The 22,419-nt window shown below is 35.3% G+C and overlaps 1 protein-coding gene across 1 annotated transcript in view; it reads right to left on the bottom strand.

Moving 5' to 3' along the window:
- Positions 1–22,419, bottom strand: part of LOC115888615 (putative leucine-rich repeat-containing protein DDB_G0290503) — a 74,501-nt gene that overhangs the window by 37,361 nt on the left and 14,721 nt on the right. The window contains exons 6-9 of the mRNA XM_030908380.1: positions 20,802–21,264; positions 15,971–16,212; positions 15,697–15,910; positions 15,479–15,633 (exon numbers count right to left, since the gene is read on the bottom strand). Coding sequence (XP_030764240.1) covers positions 15,479–15,633; positions 15,697–15,910; positions 15,971–16,212; positions 20,802–21,264 — 1,074 coding nt within the window. The remainder of the gene's footprint in view (positions 1–15,478; positions 15,634–15,696; positions 15,911–15,970; positions 16,213–20,801; positions 21,265–22,419) is intronic.

Raw genomic sequence — 22,419 nt, 5'->3', positions numbered from 1 at the left:
CGGACACTTTCAAGTCTTTCAACAATTTCTTCGGAGCCATTGTTAGTCTTTTTATTTTTCTAGTCTATCACACACCCCACACCTGACACCAATTGTTACGTTTTTCGTCGGTTCCGTGTGGATAGAAAGTCACAATTTATTTAAACACTATTTATTTAACACTAATTAACAAAAACAATAACAATTAAAAACTTAAAGAACTATTTATAACTTATTTACAATTTATCTAATTATTTATCTACCAGAAATTTATTTTGAATTAGCGCGGCGATTGTAACTGTACGCGTCGATCGGTTATTTATCTCTCTCCCCTTCAGGTTTCGGTCATCGGCTTATATACGAGAGAAACAGACAGTCCAGACTTGTCTAGTAAATTCTTATTCGTTCTTCGAACGTCGGTGGGCGTATGAGTCATAGCAGGCGCCTGAAGTCTAAGGCCGAGTTTACACGGTACGGGTCCGCAACAGTATTGTTGCGGACCGGTGTGGACTCGAGCGAACCTAACAATATGACCCGCCCTCGGATGACCTTAACAGCGCAAGACCAGGACGACTGCTCTGCATCCACAATCCGATGGGATAGTTGAACGCATGAACAGAACCATCAACCGTTATTTGGCCAAAGTAGTCTCTGACCACCAAAGAGACTGGGACAAATTTCTTCACCTGTTCCTGTTGGCCGATCATCCATCCGTCCAAGAATCCACAGGGCAAACTCCAGCCAGCATCGCTATGGGACGGGAAGCGCGCCTACCTTGTGACCTGAAGTTTGGTTGCCGACCGGGAGAAGATGTCGCCGGAGAAGATTATGTCCAAAGACTACGCCAAAGGATGGACGACATTCATCAGCGAGTCCGCCTAAATATTCAAAGCGCTAGTGACCGAATGAAGGAGCACTACGACATTCAAGCTGAACATGGAGGGTACCAACCAGGGAATTTAGTGTGGCTGTACAACCCGCAGAGACGTCGTGGATTATCTCCCAAGCTACAATCCTCGTGGGAAGGCCCATACGAAGTCATGGATAGGATTAATGACGTCGTATACCGTATCAAAAAAATTGCCAAAAGGAAAACCGAGGATAGTTCATTTCAACCGTTTGAGCCCCTACCAAGGCGAAATAGAAGATCGTGCTGGGACCGTGAGAACCTGCAGCTTTGATCCCCCTGATTCGGAGATATCCTTTGACGATTTCATGGCCCGATACAACAGCAGTGAGAAGGCTCGCTATGGTGTAACCAAAGAAGATCAACGAGACCTCTTTTCCGTGCCTCCTGATTATTCGCTCGCTCATTGTGTGGCCCGAGATTTGCGGATGTCCAGAGGAATCGCTGAGAAGTTTGGGCGTGTCTGAGAACTACGCCGACAGGATCCAGAGGTTGGAAGCGTCTTGAGGTTAACCGACAATGAACATGGTCAAGCAAGGCACATTTTCTACCTAGTCACCAAGGAATGGTCCCCAAGTAAGCCGACTTATCTCAATCTATGGAAGACCCTGATTGAACTGAGAGAAGCCCTGCTAAACAACAACATTACACGATTAGCCATTCCGAAGCTGGCTTGTGGACTCGATGGTTTGAGTTGGCGTACAATCCGGAACATGATTGAAGTCTTGTTCAGATTTACGGGAATCGAGATCCTCGTTTGCTGCTACAATCCAAAGCTGAGATCGGGAGAGAAAACTGTAGACTGCTATTTCTACCAGACTTCTCAATGTACCAGGGGCCAGCTTTGCAAATACCTTCATTCACCTGTACATCTCGGGACGAGCATGTACCTAAGAAGGGGGCAGTGTTGCGGACCGGTGTGGACTCGAGCTAACCTAACAATATGGCCCGCCCTCGGATGACCTTAACATCGCATAGACACCGCGATGCTTCATTCGAAGATTCGAGAAGGATCGAGTCCCACTGGAATGGAGTAGTACATACGAGAACATTCGAAAATCTTCTCTATGCACCTAACGATCTATGGACTATTCTAGTAAACTTTAACTGTATGTATAAAAGCCGGCGGCTGTGGCCTAGAGAGGGCAGTTATAAATATACCAGTGCAGTTGACGCGCTAAAATTCAAAATAAATTCTTAGTTATAAATTGTTTGTAAATAGTTCTATAAGTCTTTTATCGTTATTGTTTTTGTTAATTAGTGTTAAATAGATAGTGTTTAAATAAATTTCTATCCACACGGAACCGACGAAATACGTAACAGTATGTTATCTGTGGTTATCAAACATACTGAGTGCTGTATAAAGTATATTACGCACAAATTGCAAAGTTGCGCAATTGGGCCGTATTTGCGCAGTATTCGGAGTATTCTGTTGGTGCATAATATGCTGGTTTTAATGTACTATATCAATTACGTACTCTAATTTAACTACGATCGCAAATACCTAATAAGTCTTATATTTTATTAGTCGATATGAGAATAATAGTACGAGAGCTAGCAACGTCGGAAAAACAAGTATTTTAAGACAGCTGGCTCTTTAATATATCGTTTACTATGCTCTCTGGAACAGCATGCGGCCCGTTTGGCTGCCGGTAAATGTTGCGTTCCCTACTGCGCATTGAAAGAAGATCTTATATTTTTATTAGTCCTTTAAATTCTAATATTGAACATAAACCGAGCGAGTCTCCATAGCTCAGTGCTTAGAGGTTCCGCCTATCAAGCGAGGAGTTAGAGTTCGGGACCGGGTCAGGGCAAACAGTTTTTTATTTTATTTTTGTTTATATTCTGATAGTAAAGTATTAAATAATTCTGGTGTTTCAAAAAAAAACAAATATTTAATACGTACTTTACTATCAAAATATAAACGAAAATAAAATAAAAAAGTTTTTGCCCTGACCCGGTCTCGAACTCTGAATCCTCGGTTCGTAGTCGGAAACTCTACGCGCTGCGCTATGGAGACTTGCTCGAATTATATTCAATACTAGAATTTAACGGACTAAATAAAAAAAATATCTTCTTCCGATGCGCAGTAATCAGGCTGCAACAGGTAACGGCGGGGCCCAGACATTCAAACACTAGTAAAAAAGATATAACAACTCTATCAAGGAGCCAGCTTTCTTAAAATAGTTTCTCGAAAATGTTGCTAGCTCTTAGACTATAATGTCAAACGTTAGTTTCTATTTATCTGTTGCGATGATGCAGCTCTGCTACTATATTAACATATGTAATGTGCATTCAGTGCGTTTTGCTTTACAAAAATTAAATCAAATGATATGATCAGGGATATCAATATATGCTCAGACAGTCAGGCGACACTTGGGGCGCTTATGAACCCAAAGGTATCGTCGAGACTCGTCTGGGAATGCCTAGGTGAACTAAGCTCTGGTTCAGGAACAGAATTAAATTATTCTGGGTGCCGGGCCACAGCGGCATCAAGGCAACGAAAAAGCCGATGAGCTAGCTAGGCAAGGATCATCGGCATCTTATCTTGGTCCAAGAGCCAGTACTGGGAATACCCAAATGTATGGCCCGTAATTACTTTAAAACTCTGGATCAGGGAAAAGCAGAATGTCCACTGGAGAAACAGATAGGGGTACAGGCACAGCAAGGCTTTTATCCAAGGACCTAGCTCTAAAACCGCAAAATAACTGCTAATGCTTAGCAGGAATAAATTGCGGATTACAACAGGCCTCTTGACAGGACATATGGCTGTCAAGTGTTACCTGAACAAGCTCAATATGTCAGCAAAAGGAAGTATTTGCTGCAGACTCTGCGATAAAGATCCTGAAACAGCGGAGCACATAATATGTCACTGCGAGGCTCTGGATCGCAAGCGACACTTTTTATTTGGGAAAGCTAGGCTAGAACCGGAGGAACTATGCTCCCATCCTATCAAGGACCTGCATAAGTTAGTGCAGGGCACAGGGATAGGAGAATGGGTGCAGATATAGAAAGGGGACAAACACAATAGGCCTCACAGTAGTGATGGGCAAAACTGTTATTTTTAGATAACAGTTGAAACTGTTATAGTTATTTATAAAAAACAGCTTAAAATAACAGCTTAAAAATAACAGGTTTCTTTATTTTATTGCTAAATATCTGAAAGAGTATGAGACGGTCACCGCCAGGCGTATTAACGCAGTTGCAAGTTGCAACAATGACGTGCTAGGTGGTAGTATTTCCAGGGTGTCAAAACATTTCTGAATATCGATTGTTATCTAAATACCTCTCTAAAAACGGTGGTTGTTTACAAATAAGCGCTGTTGCGATATATTGCGATATAAAAAAGCCAAAATTCCGCCACTCGTCATACCATTGCGATCTACCCACGCCCTGCCCCTCGATACGCGTAGACCCTGAATTGCGTAGCAGTGTACAGGGGTGCATCTCACTCGACGGGCGAGAAGCTCTTAGTTATGATTTTACCATTTGCGGTCAAAAATAACAATATAAGAAAATGTGTGAGTATATTCTTCGCCAAGTAAACCCAACTACACATTAGAGTTCAGATTAATTTTACACTTAAACTAGCGTGTACCCGCGACTTCGTTCGCGTCGATTTAATAATTTCTAATGTTGATGATAAAGCAAAACAAAATTTCCATTAACATACAAAACTGGATAAAATTCTCTCACATTTGCCAAAAATAAGCTTTCTAACGTCGAGCAGTTTAAGCAGAATCGTGGTTAATCAATTACTCAACTTTTGGAACGCCCTGTATGATTTTAAAAAAATCAAAATAATATAAAAAACAAAATAAATTATGTGTCAGGCGTTTTCCCGAAAGACTAACCGTTTTTTAAATAACAAATATTGTAATATTTGAGGGGCGTTTTCACCCTGTTGGAATTTGAGATTCGAAAAACCCCTCCTTATCGAGTCTCGCCCCACAGTCAATTCGTTGCAAAAAATCAGCTTTAAACGTCCAGCAGTTTAGCAGAATGATGATTCTCAATGGTCATATTTTATGAAACACCCTGTATATAAAAATCTTAAAATGTGTAAAACAACATAATAAAAATATACGTGTTTTTAAGGTTTTCAGAAAAACTCACCGGTTTTTAAATAAAAAATATTCTAATATTTGAAATTAATTTCACCCCTTAGAATTCGAGTTTCGAAAAAATCCCTTCTTATCGAACCTCTACACATTAAAGTCAATCCGTTTCCAAAATCAGCTAAGCAGGATCGTGATTAATCATCCAATGACCAGATTTTTCAAAACACCCTGTATACATTTTAAAAAATCTTAAAATATTATTCTGAAATTTTCCAGAATAAATAAATACTAAATATTGAAACTTAATAAGTAAGTACTGAAACATACAGCGCCATAATATCTCGACCTCCGTCCGTTATGTTCGTAACAGGTTGAAACAGAATGTATCTAAAACAACTGATGCGTTATTCCCCAACCTGTTTCGAACCTCCATGTTTCTAATCGACCAAATGCAGCAGCTCTCCTTTCCCACACCGATTATGCCGACCGCCGCCCTGTTATGCTCGTAACAGGTTGAAAATAACATATCTAAAACTGCTTCTCCAGCCGTTGCGAGCCTCCATCGACAATCGACCGATGCAACAGCGTTCCTTTCCATCCTGTTATCTCCACCGCCAGGCGTTATGCCGCAACTGTTCAAAACCTGCTTCTTTTATATCCTATTATTTTTAAGTTGTTGTAAATACGACCAATCGACGGTATCGACCGAAGCAGCTACGTTCGGCGTAGCGCTTTCCCCCTCCGTTGTCCGTTGTCTCGCCGCCTGTATCGATGGTTGACGAAATAACATGTTTTCCATCCATACCGTTGTTTTGGAATTGCTTCGAGCAGCATAAGTTTCGTGGTGATGCAGAGCGCCGACTTCGTTTTCGTATCGCGGCGACGTCTCTGCAGCGGCAACTATCGTTATTTTATATCTGTTATTTTTTTAGAAGAAGCAGTTTGCGTTATGTTATTTATAAATAATTGTTATAAAATAACAGATAGTTAAATAACAACCCATCACTACCTCACAGGTCGCAGTGTTTCCGGCAGAGGACGGCCCCTTATTGTGAAAAAAAAAATGATAGGGTTCGGAAAACTACATAAACTACATTACATGTAGTTAATGTAGTTTATGTAGAAGGTGTAGTTTATGTATGTATGTAACTTTCAAATATCAAAGGTTTGAGGTGAGGTTATAATAAGTTGAAGCTTTAAGAACACATAATGTATTTAAGAAAACAGAAGAAATATGGCTTTAAATATAATATTTATATCATATTATCTCTATTACACCTCATACAAAAGGAAAATTATTCCTTAATATCAATACGCATAGTTTATTAACGTAGTTTCATGTAGTTAATGAACAGGGAAGAGACGTAGTTTTTGAAGAAAAACTACACGTAGTTAATCAGGTAAATTACGTCTTAATTAACTACTTCCGAACGCTGGATATGATATCAATTCCGTATTTTCATATAAATAAATAAATATTTTGGCTCATATGAATAGGTAACTTAAATATTACTGTTGGATTTTGTATTATGTTTATCTGTCACGCCACTGATCACATTTAATAATTTATTTGAGTACACCACTGTACACATTTTTTGACATAAGTCATTCTTGATAGGTTCTTGGTAGACGATAAAAGCACACGGTGACGAATTACGTTATATTTATAAAATCAGTGTAAATAGTGTTAGTTTGTAATACCCAAATAAATAATACAGTCCACTAGAAGAGAAGTTTAATTGGTACCATAACCAGCGCAAAAGATACAACATAATTTTTGGTCCTTCGAGCCGGATATTAAGGTACAATTCAGTTATCAATCCAGTTATTTCCGGATCAGATCAAGGACGACGCCGTGCAGCCGTGCGATGCCGCATTAGCAAGTATTCTACCCACAATACACGAAGAAAATCGTATCCTTACCTGGCGCATTCGCCATATATCAACATATTATCGCCATCTTAATTGCCTTGCGCAGTCACCATTTTAAGAATACACAGATATCGTTTGGTCCCGGCACGCATTTCGGCAGATTCAGAAACTTCAGAAAATATCCATTTCATCATTGTCCGCAAGCAGACCATTTACCATATATTATCAAGCATATCATCAATCAGTCATCATATTATCAAGAAGCGATCAAAGTCAGTAACCACATTCATCATCATTCACCATTTCTGCATACATCAAGTTCGTCACCAACAACCAACATCAGTTCAAGCACTCTACCAAGCAGCTCAAGCAACATAAACCAACCAAAAGCAAGCACATACATGTAAGTCACTTCCTTTATTTCTCCTTAACATTCTCATTCCTTTAACATTCTCAATTCTAGTTATCAGTCTATTAAAACAATAACAAACAATAATCATAATAATATACTCTAATCATATCAATACGTATAAACATATCATACAAAATTAATCATTTTACATTTCAATCATGTCAGAACTAAAGGGTGAAAGCTAAGCGTACCAGCCTGTTCAATCAACTGGAGCGTCTTAAAAATTTGTTATCAGCTATACAGATGTAGCGCATCTCAACTTCAAGAACGCATCAAGCGGGGTGAGAGCTATGGGATTTATTTGACACTGTACAATTTGATATTGAAACTTCAGACAAGTCAGATATACAAGTAAACGAGCGCGTAAGATTTGAAGACATTTATTTTAACGTTATATCTCAAGCGAAAAGTTTAATTCCAACTCATGCTGCTGATGTCACTAATACTGCAAATTCTGATTTACTTACTGATCAATCATTTCAAAATTCAAACAACATAAAGTTGCCTGCAATTGAACTCCCCAAATTTGGAGGGTCTTATGAGGATTGGTGGCAATTTTATGAAACGTTTAATTCTTTAGTTCATAGTAATCAAACTTTAAATGATATTCAGCGTTTTTACTATTTAAAATCATATTTAAAAGATGAAGCAGCAGATGTAATTCATTCACTTGAGGTCACCTCCTCAAATTACATGGTAGCTTGGAATCTTCTGAGGGAACGTTTTGAAAATAAGCGTTTAATCATTCATAGTCATGTGCGATCTTTATTTGAATTAAGTCCGTTGGATAAGGAATCAGTAACAGGTTTAAAAAGAATGCTGAATGATATTCGAAAGAACTTGAGAGCTCTAAAAGCGTTGAAACAACCGACAGATCAATGGGGTACATTGTTAATACATTTAATTTCAGCTAAGCTAGACGCAACGACAAAACGCGAATGGGAATCGCATAGTCTTACCATAAAGACAGATTTACCTGATATGAATGATTTTTTGAGCTTTCTTTCAGATAGATGTCAGCTATTAGAGACGCTAGAGAGCAAGCTAGACAAAATAGACACAAAACAAGGCAACAAGCCACGCATTTCAACAAAGTCAGGAGGACATGCAATGGTGGCAAACATCAATCAACTCATATGTACTTTTTGTAAAGGCAATCATACTATTAACAACTGTGAGTCATTTTTATCAAAGCCTGTGTCCACGCGTATCAACGACATAAAGGCACTACATCTGTGTTTAAACTGTCTAAGATCGAATCATAGTCTTGAAAATTGCAGAGCAGGAACGTGCAAAAAGTGCGGAAGGCGTCATAACACACTGTTACATATTGAACGTCAACTGCAATCAGGTAGTTCATCGAACAATCGTTCAGATCACAATCATCATACCAACAGGTCAAATTCCCAACACAACACTCAAAATAGATCAGGATCATCTAGAGGAATTGAAAGTTATACCAGTCCAGCAAAATCAGATAACCATATCAGGTTATGAAAACAACGGAGACAGGGAGGTTCTGTTATCTACTGCTATTGTAGACATCATAGTTCAGCTGGTAAATATCCATAAAGCCAGAGCGTTACTCGATTCAGGATCGCAATCATGTTTTATTTCTTCATCACTTGCAGATAAACTACAGTTACAGAGAACACCTGTGAACGTACCGTCTCTGGAATTAACCAAATTAGCACATTTATAACAAATAGAGTATCAGCAATTATACAATCACGATTCAATAATTTTTCTGTTAAACAATCATTTTTAGTTTTAGACAATATAACAAATTATATTCCATCAGTTAGTTTTAGCAAATCTAGATTTGAAATTCCGAACAACATACAACTATCAGATGAAAACTTTAACATAGCCAGTACAGTTGATTTATTATTAGGCGCTGAAGTATTTTATGAACTTCTTTGTGAAGGCAGGATTAATTCTAAACCAAACTCACCTATCTGACAGAAAACGAAGCTAGGATGGATAGTTGCAGGATCCATACCAGAGAGGCAAGGAAATAAGATAATATGTAATCTAACAACTAATGATATCAACAAAGAAATTCAATCACAACTACAGAAATTTTGGGAAATCGAAAATTATCCCGAAAGAACCACATCATACACAAAGGAAGAGCAGTATTGCGAAGATTTGTTCTCTGAAACCACAGAAAGAAATTGTAAAGGACATTTTATTGTAGAGTTACCTTTTAATCATAAAAAAACATGATCTAGGTGAATCAAAAGAGATAGCACTAAAGAGATTTAGTCAAATTGAGGGACGATTTAAGACAAACTCTGAATTTCAAGAGCAATATCATAATTTCATGAAAGAATATGAGGATTTAGGCCACATGTCCTTAATCGACCAAGAAGATGATGAAAACTTAAATTTTATTCCACATCATGCTGTACAGAAAGACACCAATAAGTTTAGAATAGTATTTGACGGATCGGCAAAAACATCTAATGGTATTTCTCTCAATGATATTCTCATGGTAGGACCTAAAGTCCAAAGAGATTTATTTGATATTGTTTTACGATTTCGACAGTATAAATTTGTATTAACTGCAGACATAGTCAAGATGTACAGACAAGTATATGTCAAACCAGAACATAGAAAATTTCAGTGCATTGTGTGGAGATACAATAAGTCAGATCAGATACAAACATATAAACTCAATACTGTAACATATGGAACAGGTTCTGCACCTTTTCTGGCAGTGCGATCACTACACCAACTTGGGATTGAAAACGAAGTTAAATACCCAACTGCCAGTAATATCATTAAAAATGATTTTTATGTCGACGATGTTCTTACAGGATCAAACAGCCTACTGGAATTGTCTCAGACAAAACAAGAACTTGAACAAATTTTACAATCAGGTGGATTCACATTGTCAAAGTGGAAATCAAATCATTCCTCACTTATTGAAGAACATGACACAGGTGAGAAAACAATCTCTGATAAAATTCAGAAAACTTTAGGTATAATCTGGGATGCCACCTCAGATACCTTACAATATTCATTCAATCAAACAAATACGAACAATCGGATCACTAAGCGAACTATTCTATCAATGGTATCGAAAATTTATGACCCTATGGGATTGATAGGACCAGTTACAGCAAGAGCAAAGAGTTTTTTACAGCAACTGTGGTTATTATCCTTATCATGGGATGATGAAATTCCTGCAACACTGAATCAAGAATGGTCTCACTATAGCACACAACTATGCGAAATCACTAATATCAAAATTCACAGACAAACAATTTGCAGCAATCCAGTTAAGATTGAGCTACATGGGTTCAGCGATGCTAGTGAAAAAATATACGGAGCAACAATTTATATTCGATCAACCAATCAAATAAGGTCAACATACCATTAATCTTATTTCCAGCAAAAATCAGGTAGCACCAATAAAAACGCAAACAATACCTAGGCTTGAACTTTGTGGTGCATTAATATTATCAAGATTAATGCAGTCTGTTTAAGTTGTTTATCGGTACATATTGATAAAATCTACTACTGGGTGCTTTTAATAGTTTAGCTTGGTTAGAATTGGAACCTTGTAACTTGCAAAGTGTTTGTAGCAAACCGTATTAAGAAATACAAAAAGAAATCACAGAAAATACTAAAGGTGTGTGGAATCATGTGTCAAGAGAGTGTAACCCAACCAGATATTATATCCCGTGAATTTGCAACACCGTACGAACTGAGTCATTCAGAACTATGGTGGTATGGACCAAAGTGGTTGAGAGAATTTCGATACATGGCCTTCAACACACACTCAACTCGCCACAGAAGAAATTCTGACAAAGAAAAATGCATCAATAGTATGTTTTAGCAAGCATTAGACACCACTTTATTAACAAGATTTTCATCACTTATGAAACTCCAAAGAGTCACAGCATACATTTTCCGATTTAAACATAATATATCAAAAACAACTATCAAGCTAACCGGAGAACTAACTGTTGCTGAGCTACAGAATAGTTTATGGTTCTTATTAAAACTTGTGCAGCAAGAATGTTTTGCAGCAGAACTACATGCATTACAGAATGGCAGATGTATTCCCAAACAAAGCAAACTACTAAGCTTAAACCCATTCTTAGATAACAACAATATTATCCGAGTAGGAGGAAGATTAAAACATGCCAAAGATATTATCTATGAACAAAGACATCCGATAATCCTTCCGGGTAAACATCATTTTACTAAGCTTATTATCAGACATGAACATTATAAAATGCTTCATGCAGGAACTCAAACCCTATTAGCTACTATCAGAACGAGGTATTGGCCTTTATCAGCAAAAAACACTATTAAAGGCATACTAAGAACATGTATTGTTTGTTTTAAACAAAAGGCCAACAATGTAACACCTATAATGGGTAACTTGCCTATACACCGAGTTACGCCATCAAGACCTTTTCAGAATTGTGGAGTGGATTATGCGGGTCCATTTAACATAAAACTACATAAATACCGCGGTAATCGAACAGTCAAGGGTTACTTATGCATATTTATATGTTTTTCAACAAAAGCTTGTCATTTAGAATTGGTAAGTGACCTCAGCAGCGAATGTTTTTTAAACTGTTTAAAGCGTTTTATATCCAGACGTGGAAAACCTACCAATATCTATAGCGACAACGGCACAAATTTCGTCGGTGCTCAAAATAACTTACAAGAATTTTTTAACTTTATTAAATCAAGACCTGTTCATACCTCATATACAGATTACTTAACTTCTGAATTTGTACAGTGGCATTTTATTCCTGCACGATCGCCTCACTTTGGTGGGTTGTGGGAAGCTGCAGTCCGTACTGCTAAATATCATATTAAACGAGTTCTAGGTAATTTAAATTTAACGTTCGAAAGATTTTCTACAATCACTTGTCAGATAGAAGCATGTATGAACTCACGACCTATTCATCCTTTGTCAAATGATCCTTGCGATTTTTCCGCATGACTCCTGGATACTTCTACTTGGACCCCCCCTTTCTTCCCTACCCGAGAGTGACTTACGGGACACCAACAAATAGGTTATCAAAGTATCCAGCAGTTTGCCCAGGTGCTCCAACATTTCTGGACCAGATGGTCAAAAGAATATATTTCCACACTCCAAGAACAGGGCAAGTGGAAATCAACCAAAATCATCAACTGAGCATTGGATCTGGTTCTACTGAAAGAGGACAGCCTTCCCCCTCTCCAGATGGAGGTTGGGGAGAATAGCACTGCTTAATCAGGGTCTGATGGTGTCGTGCGCGTTGTGACAGTGCGCACATCGTCTGGTGAGGTGAAGAGATCAGTGACAAAAAGTATTGTCCTACCAGTATGAAGAAGATGGAAGAGAGCTGTGACCGCATAATGACATTCTCCACTCTGAATGTTTATTTCGTGCTTATTATCACACCATATATGTTTTTTAAATCATGTTTTTCTTAATGTTCATTGTTTAACTTGTGTTCATTGTTTTCCTTTTTTGTTTAACTATCTAAAAGATAGTTCAAGGCCGGGCAGTATGTTGGATTTTTTGTATTATGTTTATCTGTCACGCCACTGATCACATTTAATAATTTATTTGAAAAATTACACCACTGTACACATTTTTTGACATAAGTCATTCTTGATAGGTTCTTGGTAGACGATAAAAGCACACGGTGACGAATTACGTTATATTTATAAAATCAGTGTAAATAGTGTTAGTTTGTAATACCCAAATAAATAATACAGTCCACTAGAAGAGAAGTTTAATTGGTACCATAACCAGCGCAAAAGATACAACAATTACAATTTTTATTCTGTAAGTAAACTACCTAAAATAAAGTTTATCCAGCGAGAGAAAGGACAATTTCGACAGACGGCATTCCAAAAATTCAAACAGAAATATTTGCTTTTGAATTGAAAGGTCAGACAATGTCACTGTTATATCTCTCGATGGACACACTATACTTTTATTTTACTGATCAATTAGAAAATTTATAATTAATTTTAAAGTTACTTATTTTCAACATATATTATTTTTCTACACAAATTCGTATACAGGTTGTTTAAAAAAAACATGCGCCATCTTTCCTGGGAAGACTTCTCACGTAAAAATAAGATTTACATTTTTTCATATCAACATAAGTTCGATTCTGCTTTATTTTGCTTAGCTACAGACCCCGGTTATAATTAGTAGTAAGAACTATCAGATGATAAGGATACTATCCGAAACATTCGATAGTTGCAGACTTCGATCGAAATAATTCGATAGCTAGTAAAGAAAACATTCGTTGAAAACTATTCGGAATAAAATTATCGAATAGATGCGTCATCTGCAACGAAATATTGTATTCTAGTAATTCGGCAGCAAAAACCATTCATTTATAAAAATTCATTCATTTATGAAATTCATTTATTCGTCAGGATCGATTATAATAAAATATTAACTGAATTTTTTAGTTGTGAAATCCGGCGACGTAGGTTTCTTTCAGAAACCCGACGGCGGTGGCAATGCTATGAAAAGCCGGCATCTTTGATTTTTTTGCGGAGTTATATAAAGATAAGGACACATTATTTTTTTATTGAGGTGCTAGTATTTACACAGAAAATACATTATGAAGGGCGCTGTTGCCATATATTGGTATTAGTTGATATTAGCAAAGAATATTATTGTTTGGCTTTAGTTAGTTAGGGATAGTATATCTATATATTTTGCATTTTTTTTATTAATATTCTGTTGTTACACTGCAATAATACTTGTTATTTTGGATGTAGGAAAATTATTTTTAATGTTTTTAAGTATATTAAAAATAATAATAACAGTAATAATTTGTTATACCTATTAACAACAAAATTTAAAATAATTTAATATAAACATTTTTTACGTAGTAGCAAAATATAAACAACAAATTAGATGTCAAAATTACTTATATTAGATCCTATTTAAAAATAATAGTCTTTAAATTTTTTGGCAATGATGGTTTATTAAATAATAATAATTACAGAACTAATTTGTTATATTAACAACAAACTTTAAAATCATGAAATATAAACATATTAATTTTCTAAGCATGCAGTGTAATGGAAGGAAAATATAAATAAAAAATTAGAAATCAAAATTATTTATATTATGTAGGTACTTTATATTACCAAGGATATTACTATTTAAAAATAATATTTACTTTTACTGGCATTTACTTTAAAAAATAAATGAAATATTTCTTCGCAAAAAACTACATGTAAGAGAATTAGCACAAACAAAATACAAACATCGTTAACATTTTTTTTAAATTGGCACGTGTAAAACTTTCAATTTAATTTTTCTCACCCCATAGTTTTAAAGGTTCGATAACCATTTACTTAACCACATTACTTAAATATATGATTTATTAAGTTCAACTAATTCATATTATTAAAACATCTAAAATAGAAATATGTATTTTTTAATTAATTCTAAGTTCATCTCATCTCTCTTAAAATTGCTACTTCTCAAAATTTCCCATTAAAAATAGACCATATACCATATAAAATAAAATAATTGAACTGATCCGGGCTATGGAAAATCACACAAATTTTCTGAAAAATTTTGACACCTGCACACGCACACAATCGTCAATTAAAAAAAACTACTATTTTAGTATTTTAAATATTTTAATAAACGCAAAAATAGCACAGTATTTATAAGGCGAAGTTATAAAAATTTGGAAGAACTAATAATGCACTGACGCACACAAAAATCAAACGAATTAAATATAATTAAATACTAAATTTCATTTATCAAAAGCATTCGATAGTCGTGGCTCAACGATAACCATTTAGTCGCACGGCGAGGTTGTCACATATGCTTTAGTATACAAATAAATGAATGATTTTATTCGAATAAAACCATTCGATAGTTGAAATCATTCATTCAGTAACCATTCGATAGTCTAATTCATTCGATAGTTCCCATCGCTAGTTATAATCTTAATATTTTTCCGATTTATTATAATTTTCTGTCAAGTACTTTTAGCGATTCGTTGAAATTTTGAGGGTAAAAGTTATTATCAGTGAGACATATTTTAATACTAAAAAAGTGTCGACATATTTACCAGGTACATGCATGTAGGTTATCACTGGAATATTTTTCTACTAAAATAAATCTTATTTTTAGGTGAGGAATTTCCCCACAAGAGATGGCACATGTTTTTAGAAACGCCCTGTAGAATAGAAGTTTGAACTTAAATCGAAGTATTAAGTAGATATAAATTTATAACTTACTTAACTTTCTCTAATTCTTTCGATATGCATATACATGCTTCTTTACTGCATGGTGCTGAGAAATTCCTTCTCAAATCTTCCAATTCTCTTTCCAATTCCTTGTTTTTGATTTCAAATTGCTCTGATTGCTTCTCAATCAGTTTTAGTTGTTGCTCCTAAAATTCAGACCGATTTATAAATCGATTTGGGTAAATTATCTCTTTAAAAAAGTCGAGTACCTTAGTCAATAGAGCCATGCTCTGGGATTTAATCAAATCTTCTTGTTGTTTATTGATTTCAGACATGTGCTGAAGAGTCGTTTTATTATCTTTCACCACTGTTGTAAGTTGGTCGATTAATTTGTTCATTTCGTCTCTTTCTTTGTGGAAACTGACTTGAGAATCTAATAGCGATTCGTAATGCTTCTTACATTCTTGTTCCAAAGATTCGCATCTGCATTTTTATTGTTCTATTAATATCTGATTTATTGATAATTTCATATTATGTTATAACCTGTCTGACATATTTTCCAGCGATTTAATTTTTTCTCTCAGATTTTTACATTCGCATTCCAGCTCCTTGATAATGTTTTTCTGGGTATCCACTTCGTCCACTTTTGTAGATAACTCCGACATTTTTTCTGCCATTTTGCTTTTCTCTTCGGTGAAATCTTTTAATTTATTGTCGTAGTTTTCCTTCTGTTTCCGTGCTTTGGTATTAATTTTTTTACAGGCATCATTAAGTTCACAGAATTTCTAAAATTTGACATTAATTTACATTTGTTAGTCTCTCTTATTTATTACTATTTATTCCAAGAAAACCTCCAAGAATTCCAAGAAATTCTTGGGAACCAAAATTTCAAGAGACGGCACTCTTGATAAAGCCATGCATTAGAGAGAGAAACGCTCAGGGAAGAAAGGCAATCTCTATGTTAAATAGCGTCTTGTGAGATAGTAACATCTCTAAGTCTAAATAAAATAAAATAAATAAAGTATACGAACAACAGAATAACGAAAATTTATAAGGGTCAATCGAACAATAGCTGATGACATAAACGAAACAACTAATATAGTATGGTCACGTACAAAGAATGTCAGAGGAAAGGCTCCCAAAACAGATCCACAACTGGACACCAGCGCAGCGAGACGACGAAAAATGACCAGGGTAGACCACGTAAGAGCTGGAGAGAAGGAATAGACAAGGAGCTAAAAGAACGCAGTACAACGAAGATTGGCCATAAGAGTATGTCGTGGATACAGGACAATATCTGCGGGGGCTGCAGAAAAATTTTGAGCTCAATTGCTCCAATAGACATAGTAATTGAAGAAAGAAAGGCAAGCACATTCAGGAAGAACAGCGGAAGCAAGTAGAAATAGAGTTGGAAATATGGTGTAAAAGATGGAGTGAAAACAGAAATGGGAAAGGTAAATGGACTAGAACAATTATAAAGGACCTAGAGTGTTGGACAAATAGAGAATATGGAGAACCTAGCTATGCCATGAGTCAATTTCTTTCTGACCACGGTTGTTTCAGGTATTACCTGCATAAAATAAAGTTAGTTGATAGCCCGAGATGTCTCCATGGCGACTCCGATGCTGATACGGTGGAGTTACATTTCTCTTGGAATGTAATCGCGGCGCTGGACAGCTGAACGAAGAGTTCTGTACAAAAAACTAAGAGTCCATAAAATTAAGGTTTCCGATCTAGTTCCAGAGATGATTCGATCTCCAGAAAATTGGAATAGTGTTCACACTTTTATGGCGACACTAATAGATATAAAAGAGAAAGAAGCTAGACGAAGTAACTAAAACATCGCCGTAAAACCGCCTCCTTGAGAAGTAATGCCGAAAGGTAGTTCCTAGGGGAGATATTCAAAGCAGCTTGTGGAGGTTTTTTTAGTCGGTAAGTTTGCAGGTCGCTGGTTTGCAGATTTTTTCCCCGCTCAAAAAAAAGTATTTAAAATAGACTAGCAATTTTTGATACCCCTGAATACATTTAAGGAAGCAATCAAATTAAAAGTCAGCACAAGAATTAATTCTGAAAAGTAATGTACAGGGTGTTGACAAATCTTTTTTATTACATCATGAATATTTAAATATTAATAAATAATATTTTTTGGCCTTTAGCTGTATATTTTTTCTAATTTCGAGAAATTGAAAGTAGAAAAAAAAAGTAAAAAGAAAATTGCTTTGCATTGGTTAGGTTAGGTTGTGATTTAAATATCGTAATATAGTCTATAAAATGAATAACTTTGAATTTTGACCGTTATTTTTTACCAACATGGCAAATATAAAATCCCTCTGTCAAAAAAGTTACTGATATTCTTTAAATTGAGTGCCTGAACGACTCAGATAGGTAACTCTTTTTACTTTCGTGAAATAGAAAAGGAAAATACTAAAACAAGTGACAGTTCTTCCTCTTCTTGCAAAAATCAACACAAAATGGCATTAATGTCAAAAGTAAAATATCAGCTTTTGACATTTCTAAATATCAGACCAATGTCGTCTCTAATAAAACAGCCTCGGAGCGAGATTTATGACGTCACGCTAGTTAGATACTACGGATTAATAAATATGTTGTAGAATACATGGAAAACATAATTATTCCTCGTATTTTTTTTAAACGAAAAAAAAAATGAAAAACTAAATGAAAACTTAATCAGCGTTTCCGAACCTAAATCCCAAGAAAATAAAAAAATTTAGAATAATTTTATATATAAAATGACAGCGATGTTTATTTCATAGCCATCGCTGACGCCTTTTTTTCTATGATATTGTATTATTTGCAAATATAATTTTTCGAACATTGATACTTGCAAAATATACATATAAATTATTTTCAAACCCCAAAATTTAAATTATATTTTACATTTTACCCATTATCTTATGTACCTAGTCATTATTTGTATATTGTAAAACATTTGCTGCGTTTGTATGGTTCATAGTTTAATTGCCAAAGTATTTATTACTATAAATAGTTTGCATATGTATAGTAATAATATTGTATTATTAACTGTATATTATGTATATTTCATGTAAAATATATCATTTTTAAAATTCAACCTAAAAATATGAGGAATAATTATGTTTTCCATGTATTCTACAACATATTTATTAATCCGTAGTATCTAACTACCGTGACGTCATAAATCTCGCTCCGAGGCTGTTCTATTAGAGACGGCAATGCGTCAGCATGGCCGCAAGTTGCTAACTTAATAAAATTAACACTAGAAAAGCCCGCGAGAACTGTCAAATTCAAAGTTATTCGTTTCATAGACTATACCTATATCTCAAAATCCAAAGCTTGTAAACATATTTAACCCTTATAATAAATGCCTTATTTTATATTCAAAAATCCAAAAATTAAATAAAATATCGGGTGTTAGGTTAGGTTAGGTTAGCTACATTTTTCCGTTTTTATATAATTAACGCGAATGTGGGTATCGACAATACTACGCTGACGTCACGATTTCAAAACACATTAGAATCGATGAAAAAACTTAAAAAAAACCGCTGCTACTTGAGATATTGCGAAATAACCACTATACACTGGTTTAAGGTATGAAACCATAGAGTTAAGAATAAAAGATAACCAGTAATGTAGAGGTATACCGGGTGTTGCATCGTCGAGCGGGACATAGGAAATCCCATGTAAATTTTAATGGGGTCAATTATTGGCTTCCCTAATTATTTTAGAGAATAATTCTATTTAGGTCTATTGAAGAGCACTAAAACCCACATTCAAAAGAATAACTTTAGATATTTTTGATTAGCTCGTTTACGAGTTATCGCCGATTTCTTTTTAAATATTTCTCCTTTCTTATGGCCCTGTATTTACTTATGAGCACCAGTCAACGCGAATTCAAGACGCGAATGAGGTGCGCCGAGGGGTCAACACCGAGTGCGCCACCCTGTATAAACAAGTTGTATTATGCCGGGTCCAGACCAAGCAGACAAAACATCGACAAGACAGAAACATTCATGTTTTACGACATTTTTCTGTGACATTTTTGTTTTATTTCAAAATTCGGAGACTTTTCAATGTCGTCTCGAGTCGGTAAAGATCAAAGTGTCTATGTTTTGTTCGTATATTTTACGACAAGTTGTCGGCGCAGTGTGGAGGATGGCATGTGCTGCCAACAGTAGGAGACCAATGAAATCACACATGGTTATAGACCGAGAGCTGGCTACATAAAAAACCTTATCATCGTTACATGGCTAATTTTTTGTGTGAAGTATCCTTTTGTATAGCCATTGTAAAATAGTCATGGCTGCCAGCGCGATCCCGGAGCTTAAAGCGGGGGCGGCCAATTGAAAAGGTGAAATTTTGACACTAAAAATATTATAAGGTACACGAGTTATAATTGCCAAATAGCTTTTATTTATTATTAGGAAACATGTAAAATTGTTGACAGACATTTTTCTCGTGGCTGAAATGCCGGCAGACAACGCGAAAGAGACATAGAATTTTAACAAAAGAAAATCATCGCATACATGCATGTCGGTTGGTGAAATGTCATGTTTATTGTTAATTAATTTAAAAAGCCTTATGCAAAAGGGCAGACAAAAAAATCGTTATTGAAATAATAAAAAAATATATTTATATTATAATCGTATATTATATGATTTATCTATACTTAAATGGATGAGGCGGCGAGCGTTCCCTGAAAGCGCTAGAGTAATATCGCGCTTTTGATAACTGTCTGCAGCTGATCGAGCCACGATCTTTTTGTCTACCCTTTTGCATACGGCTTTTAAAGTAAATAAATATGACATTTCACCAATCGGCATGCAAATATGCCATAATTTTTTTCATTCTTCAAATTTCATTTTTTAATAATTTTTAAAATTTCATGCCTCTTTCGCGTTGTCGGTCGGCATTTTAGCGACTGGAAAAATGTCTGCCAACAATTTTCCACCTTTCTTAATAATAAATAATAGCTATTTTCGCAATTATAACTCATGTATCTTATAATATTTTTAGTGTGAAAATTTCACCCTTTTGATAGGCCGCCCCCGCTTTAAGCCCCGGGATCGCGCTGGCAGACATGACTATTTCATAATGGCTACACAAAAGGATACTTCACACAAAAAATTGGCCATGTAAAGATGATAAGGTTTTTTATGTAGCCAGCTCTTAGTCTATTAATAAAACTCATTCGCAACAACTAAACTTTTGACTTTGTTGTACTTTTGTCCTTGCGGTGTGGACAATACGTCTCAAGTTTGTCTTGTCAGAATTCCCCATTTTTTGTCGCAAGTTTGTCTTATTTTTGCCTCAAAATCGTGTTTACTTTTTGTCACCTTGGTCTGGACCCGGCCTTAGATAAAAGTTTATGCTGTACCTGTTCCAAAACTTTGATAGTTTCCTTGTGCTTGTCAATTTCAGTAGACGTAGTCATCAGACGACTTTTTAACACTTCTGCCGACTCGCATAAACTTTGATTAGTTTCGGCCAAACATGTACACTTCTCAGAAGTTTCGGAAAACGCCCTTTTCATGGCTTCTAAGGTATAATTTAAATTTGATATTTCTTCGTCTTTCTCTTTCAACATCGAGTCTTTCTGCTTGACGTTCTTCGCCAGCAATTCTTGACTCTCTTTCAAGTACTTGATTTTTTCGTCGCGATCTTTTAAATACTGACAAAATTTTTCTTTGCTCAATTTCATAGTTTTCGATGATTTTACTGCTTGGGCGTGTAACAGGGAGACTTTTTTTTCGTAATCGGATAAAATGTCTTTTGCTCTTTCTACATCGCACTTTGATCTTTCCAAAAGTCTTCTCTTGGCTTCCAGTTCTCTTTTCAATCTAGAAAATTCAATAAATTACTGTATTTTAATTTTTTGTTTTATTAGTCCAGTAAATAAGGGCACGAAAAAATCCAAACATCGGCTTGATTCGTCGTCCATAACTTTTAAGGCGGATTTTTTGGGGAGTAATATTAGGGCAAAAAATTTGAACATCGTGCATTGCCGACTTTGGCCAAAAAAATGGCCCACATGGCCTAAAAATCAGTTTTTCGCAAATATCTCCAAAATATCTAATTTACAAAATTTTTCTTGAAATAAAAAATGAAGCTTAGGTCATGATCTACAAGAAAAAAAAACACTTTTTTCGTCAAGTCATAGGATAACGGTTAAAATCGGCCCTAAACGCTCAAACACCGGGGTTTTTGCCAATATTGGCCGAGATATGGCATGTGGATGATTTTCGTGATCGTCAAATGGAAGATTGGGTCATTAGTTAAAAATATGATCCTGACACTGTTTTTCGTAACGTTAAAGAAACCAATCTACTATTCGTAATTATGCAATTTTTTTTAAATGTGATTGAACAAATTCTTCAAATTTTTTTGAGTTGCTTAATCATACTTTAAGAACAACTGTTCAAAAAATCTTGAGAAATAAGCTATTATTAGTGAAAATATGAATATACAGGGTGTCCCAGGCTTAGAGTGCATTAGAAGTTTTAGAGAACCACAATATCTGGATTGGAAATGTTTGCACATCATTGTTTTACAACGAGATCTACCAATTAAAAGTATTTTCAATATGGCGGCGCTTCCGTAAATACCGGAAGTTGGCAGCAACTTTCTTATTTTAAATGGGTGCTCACATTTTTTATTTCATACTTAAATTCTCTGTAAAATTATATGAATATTTATATCAAACACTTTATACCTAACATTAACCGTTTTTGAGAAAAAAATATTTTAAATTTTTGGACGAAAAAAAAACTACCTGTCAAAAAAATGTGTATAGCCTAATCGTCAAATTTAGTGATTATAAGCCATATTATAAGATATTGTGCCATAACGAGAGGACACGTGGCTATCTATTTCAAAAATTAAATTGTTTAAATGTCATATAATAATGGCGGTAGCTGTCAGGTAATTGAGCGATTAAAAAATTTTCATAAATCATTTTTTTCAAATGGAAACACTTTTTTATTTCACTAGTGTAA

The sequence above is a fragment of the Sitophilus oryzae genome, unplaced genomic scaffold (genome assembly GCF_002938485.1).
Source record: "Sitophilus oryzae breed Bouriz unplaced genomic scaffold, Soryzae_2.0 scaffold_803_pilon_pilon, whole genome shotgun sequence".
Lineage (NCBI taxonomy): Eukaryota > Metazoa > Arthropoda > Insecta > Coleoptera > Curculionidae > Sitophilus > Sitophilus oryzae.
Note: the sequence above shows the minus strand (reverse complement) of the source record. Positions and strands in the feature narration are given on the sequence as shown.